General features: G+C 39.2%; 1 protein-coding gene across 1 annotated transcript in view; it reads right to left on the reverse strand.

Annotated features, from left to right (window-relative positions):
• The window catches only part of SYCP2L (synaptonemal complex protein 2 like), a 92058-nt gene that overhangs the window by 60391 nt on the left and 17756 nt on the right, over positions 1 to 13911 (reverse strand). The window contains exons 10-15 of the mRNA XM_036348477.1: positions 12075 to 12109; positions 10828 to 10970; positions 9249 to 9301; positions 8583 to 8628; positions 3390 to 3482; positions 3232 to 3292 (exon numbers count right to left, since the gene is read on the reverse strand). Coding sequence (XP_036204370.1) covers positions 3232 to 3292; positions 3390 to 3482; positions 8583 to 8628; positions 9249 to 9301; positions 10828 to 10970; positions 12075 to 12109 — 431 coding nt within the window. The remainder of the gene's footprint in view (positions 1 to 3231; positions 3293 to 3389; positions 3483 to 8582; positions 8629 to 9248; positions 9302 to 10827; positions 10971 to 12074; positions 12110 to 13911) is intronic.

Raw genomic sequence — 13911 nt, forward strand, 5'->3', positions numbered from 1 at the left:
GCTAAACCCAAGGACAGATGAAGTCTTGGAGACAAATAACAAAAATCCAAAAGCATTTGGATAATATTACTTGAGGGGGGAAATGTCAGGCAGGATAAATAGCTGTCAGGGCAGGAGGAGGGGAAGGGATGAAAAGGGGGAGTTTATCTCACCCACTGAACAAAGAAGTCAGCCCTCTTGGGACTTACGAAGACAACATGGCCAGATGTTCTCATAAATTCTGGGGAAAGCTGCAACAATGTAAAAGGGGAACCTTGAAATCTAGTCTATCTGACAGGAGAACCTTGAAACCTGTAGGGGGGGGGGAGTATAAAACCCTTGAACCCCCACCAAGTGGGCACTCAGACTAGCTGAGTTGCCTGCTTGTGCCTTATGCCATGTGTATTCTTTTTTTGTTGTTGTCTCACCCCTGGATATTTTTCCATTTATTTTTAGAGAGTGGAAGAGAGAGGGAAAGACAGAGAGAAACATCGATGTGAGAGAAACACATCAATTAGTTGCCTCCTGCACACACCCCAACCAGGGCCCAGGCCAGGGAGGAGCTCGCAACCAAGGTGCATGCCCTTGACTGGAATTGAACCCGGGACCCTTTGGTCTGAAGGCCGATGCTCTATCCACTGAGACAAACCAGCTAGGGCTGCCAAGTGTATTCTTAATAAATCTCCTTGCTTTATTTCAATACTGCTTTCTGTCACTCATCTGAATTCTTTCTTGTGAGTGTAATAAAAACTGAGGAGGAGAGAGCCACCTTTGACTCGGGTGGCTCTCTGGTAATACTGGGACTTATGATTAGGAGGGGAAATCTTATGGGACTGAGCCCTCAAGGTGTGAGGTCTGTACTAACTCCAGGTAGGTAGCATCAGAATTGCTTAATGTGAGGGGGAAAAAGCTATATATTTGGTGTCAGAAGTGTTATGAGTGTGCAGTTTCCATACTCTCTTTGTTCTTCCAACTCCAGGCTCCTCAGATGTCAAGTAATATACCTCTAATTCCAAATTCTAGGCTTCCTTCTCTTCATCTTTCACTTCTTTCTCCCAAGGCTTCACTGGGAAAGTCTCTCCTCCTCTTCTGCCATTTGCTTTACTGCCTCGTCTACCCTTGTCCTAAAATTTCCCTTTTTTCCTAATAGTATCCAACAGGAGAAAGTAAAAATCCCTGCACATTAGAAGAAATTCTCACTAGCACTGAAAAGAACTAATACAGAAAACTGTGAAACATTTTGAAATGGGCCAAAAAGTTTCTGGGTGCCTCTCTCAAATCCCTTTTGGGTTATCTGAGCTTTTCATTGTCTTTGAGCTATTCTACAAATCTGTGAGTTGTGGAAAACGGATCATAATAATAATGATAATGATTCTTATCTCTAGAAATTCAAGTTAATTTTATCTGTGAAATAATTTGCCTAGTCTAAAACTCTTTGTATGTTCATTTCAGCATAGCTTACATATGTATGATTTTAAATTCTCCTTTGAACTGGCTATTACATCTCATTAATTTCCTCATTAATTCATGAATTAAATAAAATCTTCAACTCACATTCATTTAATATTTGTATGAGGGTCATGATTTCATCTTTTCAAAAATTATTGTTTAATAGAACAATGAAGTTAGCTGGCATTGGTTAATAAAACTATACAGGCCCAGCCGGTGTGGCTCAGTGGTTGAGTGGTTGACCCATGAACCAGGAGATCACAGTTGGATTCCTGGTCAGGGCACATGCCCAGGTTGTGGGCTCAATCCCCAGTGGGGGGCGTGCAGGAGGCAGCTGGATGATTCTCTCTGATGTTTCTATCTCTTTCTCCTCCCTTTCTCTCTCTGAAATCAATAAAAACATATTTTAAAAAAATAAACATACAGGCTTCAAGTGTACAACTCAAAACATCATCTGCACACTGCACTGTGTGCTCACCACCCAAAGTCAAGTCTCTTTTTGTCCCCAATTATCCCCCTTTGCCAACTTCTACCTCCTCCACACCCCAACATCCCTTTTTAAAAATATTTTTTTAATTTCAGAGAGGAAGGGAGAGACAGAGAAAAAAAATCAATGATGAGAATCATCAATTGGCTGCCTCCTGAACACCCCCTACTGGAGATCAAGCCCAGAACCCAGGCATGTGCCCTTGACCGTAATCGAACCCGGGACCCTTCAGTCTGCAGGCCGAAGCTCTATCCACAGAGCCAAACCAACTAGGACCCCCCAACATCCCTTTATTTTTAAAGACCCAATTTGGGAACCCTGATAGATGTTTAAGTATGATTAGAGTTGAAATGCCTAACTGGACTAAGGTTACTGCAGACATCCAGAAAAGCATCACTCCTGATTTTATGTCCCTCATTCCTGTCTACCAATCTGAGAAGGAAGGTGAATGATCGAGTTTAAGAAGCGGGTCAGAGGGATGCTATTTAGACAGAGGTGGCACATACCCACACAAACTCATTGATAATTGCCACAAATCTGTGGGAAGGGAAGGACAGGTACTACAGCCTTTTTTTTTTTTTTAATTATGGTACAAAAAATAACACTTACCATGTCTAAGTGTATAGTTCAGTTAGTATATATTGTTGTAAAACAGATCTTCCAGAACATTTTCATTTTGTAAATCTGAAACTGTACGCATTAAACAAGTCTCCATTTTCCCCTCCCCACAGATCCTGATAACCACCATTTTACTACCTCTACCAATTTGATACCTCATATAAGTAGAATCATACAGTATTTGTCCTTTTGTGACTAGCTTATTTCACTTAGCAAAATGTCCCCAAGGTTCATCCATGTTGTCAGAGTTTCTTTCCTTTTCAAGCTGAATAATATTCCACTGTATGTATACACCCCATTTTGTTTATTTATCCACTGATAGGCACTTAGGCTGCTTCCACCTCTTGGCTATTGAGAACAATGCTACAATGAACAGGGGTGTATAAATATCTCTTTGAGTCCTGTGTACAATCCTCCCAGATATATACCCAGAAGTGATATTGCTAGATCACATAGTAATTTAATTTTTAATTTTTTAAAAAACTAAACCATTTCTACAATGAGAAAACCAGGCAAGTAATTGAACCCCAAAGTCACAAAGCAAAGAAGTCACCAGTTCCATTCCCTTGCATCCTGGTCCTAAGCACAGTGCTCCTTCCACTAACTTCCACCCTAAGGCACTAAATCTGCTCTGTAATTAACTAAACACATACTGCAACTATAAACAGAAATAATACTCTGATAGTTTATCATCTTACCTATTATGCTGAAATTAATCACTGCTTCCTTCAAAAGTCTTACTGAGTCCCACAGAGCACTCTTAGGGGGAAAAAATACGTGAAATTCATGAGCATATAATACATACATAGAGCAATCTCTAAGCGCTTAAGTTTAAACAGAAATCAAACGTGATTACCTCTGTACTATCTATATAAAAAGTTACACTCTGACTTCCTAGGTTGAAATCAATCCAAAATTTCTCTAATTTTTCATCTGCTGGTTTTCTCATCTGTAAGATATAATTTCAGCATAAATTATACACATCAGTACCACGTCAAAGGGTCAAATGAAAAAATTTCCATTAAAAACAGAAGTGCTTGATACCACCCTAATATTACAGGGTATCTCTTTATTGCCTTACTCATTTCTGCAAACAAAAGGAAGGTCACAATTTTATACAACTAAACTATTTATGGAAAAAAACACCACTATCCTTAACTATTTAATATCTGTGTCAGAGGATTCTGTCCACACAAACTTTTTTTCTTGGTGAAATCACAGAGACAACCGTTCTATGTCTAAACAGTAACAATTCACACTGCATATGGATGGAAACTTCTATCAAAGGAAGTACTGTGATCAAATATAAGTGGTTATTCACTCTCTAACTTACCATCTACAGTGGGGCCTTGACTTACGAGTTTAATTCGTTCCGAGACCAAGCTCGTTAAGGAGCTCATTAACTCAAATTACTCTATCAACTCAATGCAAAAAACCAGCCGAGAGACAGCTGGTATCTCAAAAAACTCGTTAGTCGGGACACCCATAAGTCAAGGCCCCACTGTATTAGAATAGAGTTAAGACCTAAAGATTTCAAATTATCTTCATTTTAGTTATTATAAAGTAAATATATGCTTATAGTAAAAAGAGTCAACAGGAGAACCAAGATGGCAGCATAGGTAAATGCCTGTACTTGCTGACTCCCACAACCACATCAAAACTACAACTAAAATACAGAACAAAATTACAACTATCATCCAGAACCATGGGAAAGCTGGCTGAGTGGAAGTACTACAATGAGAGAAGTAAAGAAGAAAGCACACTGAGACTGGTGGGAGGTGCGGAGGCCCAGAACAGGCTGGTCCGGCACCTGGGTGTGCCACTTTTATAATCCGGAGGGAGATTGCCTATGCAGAGGCTGCACGGAGGAGCGAGGGGTCCCAGCCCCACACCAGACCCCCAGCCAGGGTCTCAGAGCTGGGGAAATAAGTCACTACGGGCAATAAGAACTATGAACTGTAAAAACCAGTGTGGATTGGGGCTGAGTGACACACAGGCTGCTAGAGACCCAGTTGCTCCTCTTAAAAGACCAGCACCATGAACTGAATTTACAAGCTCCCACTCCCTCTGAGCTCCAGTGCTGGGGGAGGCTCTGGGGGACCCAAACACATACGGGGAGAAACTGGACTGTCTGCAGAAACTCAGGGGAGGCTTTCTTCCAGACGGAGGTACTCCCAGAGGTCATTATTCCTGTGCTGGGACCTCCCTGGTGCAGGGCTGACTGGCAGCCATTTCTATTTACTCTGACCTGGTGATTCCCTGAGACCCCGCCCCACCCAATTTACAACCCCACCCAAGCTGTGCACAGCGGTCTTTGCATATGAATGGTCTGTCCTTTCTGAGGCTAAAACTCTGTCAAACAAGCTGCAGCTGGGTCAGGGAGCTCCAAGGCTATCAATAAAAGGTCCAAGACCCAGCACCAGCCTGCCTTGCTTCACAGCTGGGCCTCGTCTGGGAACTTCCAAACTTAATACAAAGAGGAGGAATCTGTAGATCTCTCTGTAGCTCCTGCTGGACGGCCCCAGGCAGTGGCTGACTTTGCACCTCCCTGGAGACCCAAGAGCCAGTGTACTAGTGGTCAGTGTGAGACCATACCAGATTATAACTCTTCACATCCATAAGCGACACACTGAAGGGGCAGACTCAGTGAGCACAAAGCCCCACTGAAGCAAGTCCTGCTCCATAAGGGTGTCTCCTGCACAGCAACTCTCCCACTGTAGTCGCAGCTGGTCCCCACAGCCAATTGGCCGGGAGGTCAGTTCCTCCCAGTGACACCAACAGCAATCAAGGCTCAACTACAACAAAACTGTGCACACAGCCCACAAAGGGGTGCACCAAGAGTGTCCACGTCAGGTGATTGGGGAGGCTGAGCCACTGGGCCCTATGGGACACCTACCACACAAGGGCACTCTATAAACTCAAGGAGACTTAGCAGCTACCCAATACATAGAAACAAACACAGGGAAGCAGCCAAAATGTGGAGACAAAGAAACATGTCACAAATGAAAGAAATGGAAGAAAGCAAACCACTGGATATAGAGTTCAAAACCACAGTTATATGGTTACTCAAGAATATTCTAGAAACCTCAGAGGAACTTAGTGAGACTTTCAAGGATCTTAATGAGAATGCCAAAAAAATGGAAAAGGACCAGTCAGAAATTAAGCATACACTGACCGAAATAAATAATAATATAGAGATCCAACAGTAGATTAGAGGATCCCGAGAATCAAATCAATGATTTGAAATATGAGGGAGCAAAAAACACCCAACCAGAAGTGCAAAAGGAAAAAAGAATCCAAAAATATGAAGATAGTGTAAGCAGCCTCTGGGACAACTTCAAGCGTACCAATATCCGAATTATGGGGGTGCCAGAAGAAGGCAGAGAGCAAGATACTGAGAACCTATTTGAAGAAATAATAACAGAAAACTTTCCCCTACCTGGTGAAAGAAATAGAGTTACAAGTCCAGGAGTGTAGAGAATCCCAAACAAGAGGAATCCAAAGAGGACCACACCAAGACACATCATAATTAAAATGCCAAGGGCAAAAGACAAAGAGAGACTCTTAAAAGCAGCAAGAGAAAAACAGTTAGTTACTGTGCCGAGCCAGCTCAGCCAAGGGTTCAAAAGCCTGAGTGAGGGCGGCGAATGGATGAAGAAAAGACAGACAGAGAGAATAAGCTGGGTCTAGGTCAGTGATGGCGAACCTATGACACGCATGTCAGAGGTGACACGCAAACTCATTTTTTTGGTTGATTTTTGTTAAATGGCATTTAAATATATAAAATAAGTATCAAAAACATAAATCTTTGTTTTACTATGGTTGCAAATATCAAAAAAATTCTATATGTGACACGGCACCAGAGTTAAGTTAGGGTTTTTCAAAATGCTGACACACTGAGCTCAAAAGGTTCGCCACCACTGGTCTAGGTGGATCTTCCTGTGCCTGGCTGAGGCCACAGAGAGAGATCCAGAGGCAAGCTGAGCCTTTATTTTATAGTCAGAGGTAAACAAGGTAGTGGCTACCATAGTTACACTATTCTTGTGAGTTTCACTTGTTTTGGCAGCACTTGCTGCACCTTCCACAGCCCATTAGCTACCTACGAAGGATCTAGGGAGCATCATAAGGTCAAGCCTAATTATGCTAAGAGGACTGTGCCCTCTAAGCTGGGACTTGTTTGTGGCTTTGCCAACAGGTCAGTCCGAGGCTTAACCCTATTATAGCTGCACTCTACAAATTACCTAGAAGGGAGTGCCCATATGATTGTCAGCTGATTTCTCAACAGAAACTATGCAAGCCAGAAGGGAATGGCAAGAAACATTCAAAGTGATGAATAGCAAGAACCTACAACCAAGATTACTCTAACCAGCAAAGCTATCATTTAGAATTGAAGGTCAGATAAAGAGCTTCACAAACAAGAAAAAGCTAAAGGAGATCATCACCACCAAACCAGTATTATATGAAATGCTGAAGGGTATTCCTTAAAAAGAGGAAGAAGAAGAAAAAGATAAAAAATATGAACAACAAAGTGATAACAAATACATATCTATCAACAACTGAATCTAAAAATCAAATGAATAAAAAATCTGATGAATAGAATAAAGTGGTGAATGGAATAGAATCAAGGGCATGGAAATGGAACAGACTGATGATACTCAGAGGGGAGAGGGTGTGTGGGGGGGGGGATGCGGGAAGAGATTAGAAAAAGATCTTATAAGCATGTAAGCATTACATATGGATATAGACAATAGGGTGGCAATAGCCTGGTGCGGGGTGGGAACCAGGTGGAGGAAAGCTATGGGGGGTGGGGGGGAAATGGACATCTGTAATAATATCAACAATAAAGATTAAAAATAAAAATCTATGAAGACCAAAAGGAAACAACACAAACGGGAAAAAAAGAGTCAAACAGTATGGTGTTTATACAGAAACAGCAAATATCTCCTTCTCTGCCACCCCCAACTTCCCAGAGGTACCTTCACTTAGGCACCATTAATAATGCCTTTGTTTTCTCCCAGACGTATTGTAGACAAATATCAGGAAATATAATTTTTATTCCACAACAATGAAGCACATATTAGACTTACCATTGTACCACCTGGTTTTCCAATAAACAGTATTTCTTGGACACCCTTTCATCACATATACCTACTTTCTGATAGCTATAGAGTTAAAATAAAGGTTTTAACCCACAATGTATATTACTAGAAGCCAGTGTAAGAGCCCTGATTATAGTTGATGGAAATTCTAAAGTCCAAGAAAGAAGAACCAAACAGAGATTAGATTCCCCAGACAATTAAAAGGAAAAATAGAATTTAGATACAGAAGTCAGGCTACCAAAACCAGTTCCAGAGAGAAATTTGTAGTGTAGTCATGAGTTACAGATGCAGTTCACAGAGGCCAAGAAAGGGGTTCTGAACCCAAAACAAAGAAATGGTTAATTAGGACATTCTGAAGACATGGTCCAAGAAACCCCCGATAGAGTCAAGGGTCAGATACCTTTAAAGATTTTATGCCAAAATTGAGATGTTGCAGGGTGGGCACCTAACTATGAAGGACCTTGGAAATCAAAGGAAGGAGTAAAAAGAGGCTACTCAATTTTGGACTGTAAAGTTCAAAATAAAATTATTTAGAAAAAAAGAAAAGTGTCCCCAATTTGCTGGAGATGGAGTAAGAAGCATCAACTGTGTGAAGAAGCAAAATAGTTGCTCTTTTCTCTTTTATCCAGACATGAATAATGTTAACTACTAACAGAGTAAAATAAGGCTAGGTTCATGTAATGGAGCTCATGAACACAGATACACCCTAAAATGTCTTGATCTAATAACAGCAGGACACTTAAACTTACCGGTAATGCACCGCAGTTACAGTATGAGAGAAGACAGGGAAAAGGGGCAATAAGCTTCAGAGTTGAGACCTCGCTACAAGAAGTGAGCTTCCTTTTTAAAGAGCCCTCCTGAGTAGGAAGAGCAGCGTGACTAAGTAAACCAAATCATGGGTTTCATTCCACACCACCCTCACAGCCCCCAAGAAATACAAACATACATACCTCATGCCAATCAGCAAAAGCGGCAATACATGGGAATGAATAGACCCTGTAAAACACTTCACAATTAAAAAGGTAATAATATGGATGCAACCCATGTACCACCTACAGATGTTCTGCAAACAAGCATTTATAACTAGGGGATGCCATCAAGTCTCTTGGTACAAAGTATGGAAGAGGACCTTAAACCTCCAAGTGGAGATCCATTGTGGCTGGATTTCAAGTCTCCATCTGTTAGCCTACAAGCCAGGTTTACCAATACTATATCTCTGCTCAGTCACTTGGCAAAATCCCCAATGAAAGGAGTGAATTTAGCAAATATCTTTTCATCACGTACTTTACTGTCCATAATACACCTCTCCCTCGTGGCCTCAAGTCTGTAGGGGATCACTCTTCATAAAATCTTCCCAGAGAACATAATGTTAAAAATACTCCAAATCATAAATATGCTAAAAGACTGATAGAGATTATTTTTCAAAACACAAATGAATCAATAGGGAGAATGTGTCTAATCTTCTGAGGTTTCCACTCAATAACTCTGTAGTACTCAATAAATTATGTATCCTATATTCTGTCCTAAAATAAAATAAAATAAATCCTAGATTTTTTTACATTAGACATTTTCAAATACATCTAGCCAATAAAATAATGCTCAGAGAAACATCTTACCTTCTTTGGTCACCAAGTCTGTTGTTTAGGTAATTGAGAAACAGCCTACTGTCCTTCAAAGTAAATAATGCAAGTTTTTTAACAGAACACCAAGATGTCTTAGTTAAATAGTACTACTCTCACCAGCACGTAAGGGCCAGTGTGTGCCTCTAAATTTCCAGGATATAGTAATATCACAAGGCTTCACAAGGATTCATTATTATGTGCTAACTAAAATAATACTTTGTGTCACAAAGAGGAAGCTCCAGGCATATGTTCTAGAAGGAGTCCCCCAGCCAGGAGATTTTCAGCTGAGGAATGTGTAGGTCTCCGAAAGTTATATGCGCAATTACATTTCTCCTGGTTAGAAGAGTAGCAATAGAAATACATCTTACTGATGAGCTGTATTACAATATGTGATTAACCCACTGGGCATCCATTTCCCTAACATCTGCCCAGCACAAGCCAACCACAAACCCATAAAACTTACTGACTTTGGGTTTACCTGGTTATATTATCACCTGCCAATTTTCCTTATCCAGAATACTCTTTCCTGCTACTTCTGAGTTTTCTCTCCCAGTATATGTTCTAAGAATAAAGAATATTTTTTAGAGTTCTCCTATCCAACAGCTATTAGGAAGGTAAATGTGTTGCCTCCAAAATTCAAAAGCCAAAGAGACTCTGATCCAGGCATTTTGTCCCTTTTGTCAAAGTGAAGACTGGCTGTTGTCTTCAGTCCTTACCCTCTGTCTATATTCAGCACAAAATAGACAACGGTAATCTAAACCTTCATATAAAAACAGTTCAATTAAGAAGTTGATGGCTCTGGAGTGGGGGGTATAACTTGAAAACCAGGATAATTACTTTTGTCTTATTTTCATCTAATTTCCATGCAGATGAGGGCATGACACAGAGGAGAAAAGAAACTAACATCTGAGTGTCCTAGCACTTTCATTTTCTCTCATTTAATCCTCTAAATATTGAGATCAGTTTCATTTTCATTTTACAGATGAAGACACTCAGGTTTCTCCTAAATCAACTTGCCAAAATGCAAGCATCAAAATACATATAAATCAGGAAGGTGGGACTCCAGGGGCTCATGGTGTTTCTATACAGATCAAACTAAATCCTGACTATTGCAGATCTGGCCATAGGCTCAAAGTCAAATATAATATATTTAATTATATATTTAAAGGTTTAGATTTAACAGAATCCTAATTGCATAGCCATTTACCAAAAAGCTTTTGTTCAACATGAATACAGCTATAAAGAATTTTACCTTTTCTGCCCTGGCTGGTGTGGTCAGTGGTTAGAATGCCAGCCCAAGAACTGAAAGGTCTCGGTTTCAATCCCAGGTCAAGGATACGTACCTGGGTTGTCATTAGCTTCCCGCATCCCGACCCCTGGTCAGGGCACATGAGGGAGGGAGGCAACTAATCAATTTGTCTTTCTACATTTCTTTCTTTCTTTCTTTCTCTCTATCTCCCCCCCTCCCTTCCACTCTCTCTAAAAATCAATGGATAACGTATCTTCAGGTGAGAATTAACAACAACAAAAATAAATATAGATTAAACAGAATTTTGAGGACCAGGAATCGCACCGTTTCAAATTCGTGATCCTTAATTTTTTTGAAAGCTTCAGCAATGACGTCATCCTCAAACCACTGATGGACAAGGTCATCCCTTGATTGTTTAGTTGTCAGTCTACACAATGCTTCAGAAAGAGCAACCTGCTGGCCATAATCTAGAGATTAAAAACATGGCAGACATGGGTAATTCTAGACTCAAAGCAAAAGAAGAAATGAGTTCCAAAGATTAGCACTTGCTCTAAGAAATTCCATCTTAGAAGCCTAGCATCGTCTTATAAGCAGCAAGATGTATCCAGGAGTAATTACAATAATTTAAATTCAATATTTAAGAAATAGGAAAAAATCTAAACAGTAGGTCAGCATATAACAATTTTAAATAAATATCTTTGCATTTTATATTACATATATTAAACATTCATCAAAAACAGCTCATCAAATAGCCTTTAAAAAATAATTCTACTGCCGAAACCGGTTTGGCTCAGTGGATAGAGCGTCGGCCTGCGGACTGAAGGGTCCCAGGTTCGATTCCGGTCAAGGGCATGTACCTTGGTTGCAGGCACATCCCCAGTGGGGGGTGTGAAGGAGGCAGCTGATCGATGTTTCTCTCTCATTGATGTTTCTAACTCTCTATCCCTCTTCCTTCCTCTCTGTAAAAAACCAATAAAATATATGTAAAATTAATAATAATAATAATTCTACTACAAAGATTAAATTTCAAGACTGATTGTGGAATTTCACAGAAGATTAATAAAAACTACATATATCAGCATGTTTAAATCTCAAATAATTCTAAGGATAAAAAGAAAGTTGCAGCTGTATATGTACCTCAGGATGAGATTTAGAAAATGCTTTTAAAATCGCAAAACAATAATGTATGTTGCTTTTGAATACATAATGAAAAAGTAAAACAATATACTTAAGAATGAAAAACAAATCCAAGTCAAGGATTACCTCCACCAATAAAGAGGGGATTGGGAACAGTGACATGGACCCAAATTTAGTTTTAAAAATATTTGAAACGAATGTGGCAAAATGATAATATTTGATAAAGCTGGTTGGTGAGTAAATGAGCATTCTTTAATTATTCTTTATGGTTTTTAGCATGCTGAAGTTTCTCATAGTAAATGAAAAACAAAATCCTAATTCTTATTTTCAATTTGGCCATAATTTATTCCCCATAGATTCAAGATGCTTAAAAACAAACAATCTAATGTCCAATATTTAATATTCTTATATTTAAAATTCTAAACATTTCTTACCACCCACAGTCAAGATTGTTCTTGCAAAATCTTTCCTGAAAAACATTTAGATAAACTGCATTTTACAGATATGATCCTAAGTAGGCAAAACTTCACTCTATTGACATTAGAATTTAAAACCAAGATTTATGTTTTTGAAATTATTTATTTCAATTTAGCATCAGCATTTTCTCAATGTCAAAAATAGATTTTTATGGCAATCTTTCTCAAGTTTGTATATTAATAACTTAAATGTACATTTTTTAAGACATACACACACACACCGCTGTAGTTCTAGTTCTCCTTCTGATCTCTGAGGATTCATCAAATGTTAAGATTCTGGAATTTTATAATCATCTCACCAACCTTGTGAGGATGTGTACCCTTTTTTTTAAACATAGTTTAACATCTGGAAGAAATATTAACAACAGGTGCTGTGAGTCTTTCCAGTGAGTTTTTGAACTTATTTTTAAAACTGATTATATTACAGGTATAGTGGGATTAAGTTATTACATTACTGTAACTAACACAGACTCCCATATTATACACAGAGTGCCCCCAACTTATAATGGTTTGACTTATATATTTTCGACCCACAATGGTGCAAAAACCATATGCATAATAAGTAACATGATATAGTCAACATTTTATTATAAAATAGGCTTTGTGTTAGATGACTGTTCCCAACTTTAGACTACATAAGTGTTCTAAGCACACCTAAGGTCGGTTAGGCTCAGCTATGATGATAGTAGGTTAGGTATAGTCCATTCATTTTCAACTAATAATATTTCCAATTTATGATGTGCTTACTGGGACATAACCCCATTGCAAGTAGAAGAGCATCTGTATTTAACAATTTTAATTAAATGCTAATAAGTGTGATGAAGACTTTTTTAATGTTTGAAATAACTCTCGTTTTAAAGAACAGATTTGTTAAGAAATCTTGGAGTACTTTGGTTTCTCATAATAAATGATTGATTTGTTACTATTAAATAGAAGCCTTAAAACAGCACCACTGAGAGTTCTGCATAATTTTATACTTGCATATTTTACTTGTAACCTAGAATACTCCAAACTTTCTGGAACACACAAACAATAAGGTAGGAAGGACCATAGGATTAGACTGAAAGCTTAGGAGAAAAATTCAGTCAGCTCCGAATCCAGAACCTCCTGATCAGTTTGATGTATATTAATAAACTGTGATTTTACAATAACATCATCATTTGCAGTTATTGTTTACAAAACTGCTTTTACCTTAAACTTTGTAGATGCTTACATTTTTTATTTGTTTGTTTTAAGATAATGTTGGTAATTTGTGCATTTAACTCTATTCAGAACAGAGCTAAAAGCATCGTTGTCTTCTTTCGAATTACACTCAGGGGTCTGACAGATGGTTTTATTTACTTATTTTTTTAATACACTTGAAAAAAGGTTGGAGTAACCAGACTTTCATATATAACTTGGTGATTATCAAAGTCTAAATACACCACTAAGAATAATGATTGTGTCCTAGCCGGGTGGCTCAGTTGGTTGGAGCACTGCTCCCTGCACCTGAAGGTTTCGGGGTCCATCCTCAATCAGCATGCTTAAGGGAGGCAACCATCAATGTTTCTCTCTTGCATCGAAGTTTCCCTCCCTCTCTTTCTCCCCCTTCCTCTCTCTCTAAATATATTTTTTATTTATTTCAGAAAGGGAGAGAGAGAGAGAAACATCAATGATGAGAGAGAATCATTGATCGGCTGCCTCCTGCACGCCCCCTACTGGGGATCGAGCCCACAACCTCGGCATGTGCCCTTGGCCGGAATCAAACTTGGGACCCTTCAGTCTGCAGGCTGACACTCTATCCACAGAGCCAAAC

Source organism: Myotis myotis, unplaced genomic scaffold (genome assembly GCF_014108235.1).
Source record: "Myotis myotis isolate mMyoMyo1 unplaced genomic scaffold, mMyoMyo1.p scaffold_m19_p_2, whole genome shotgun sequence".
NCBI classification, from domain to species: domain Eukaryota; kingdom Metazoa; phylum Chordata; class Mammalia; order Chiroptera; family Vespertilionidae; genus Myotis; species Myotis myotis.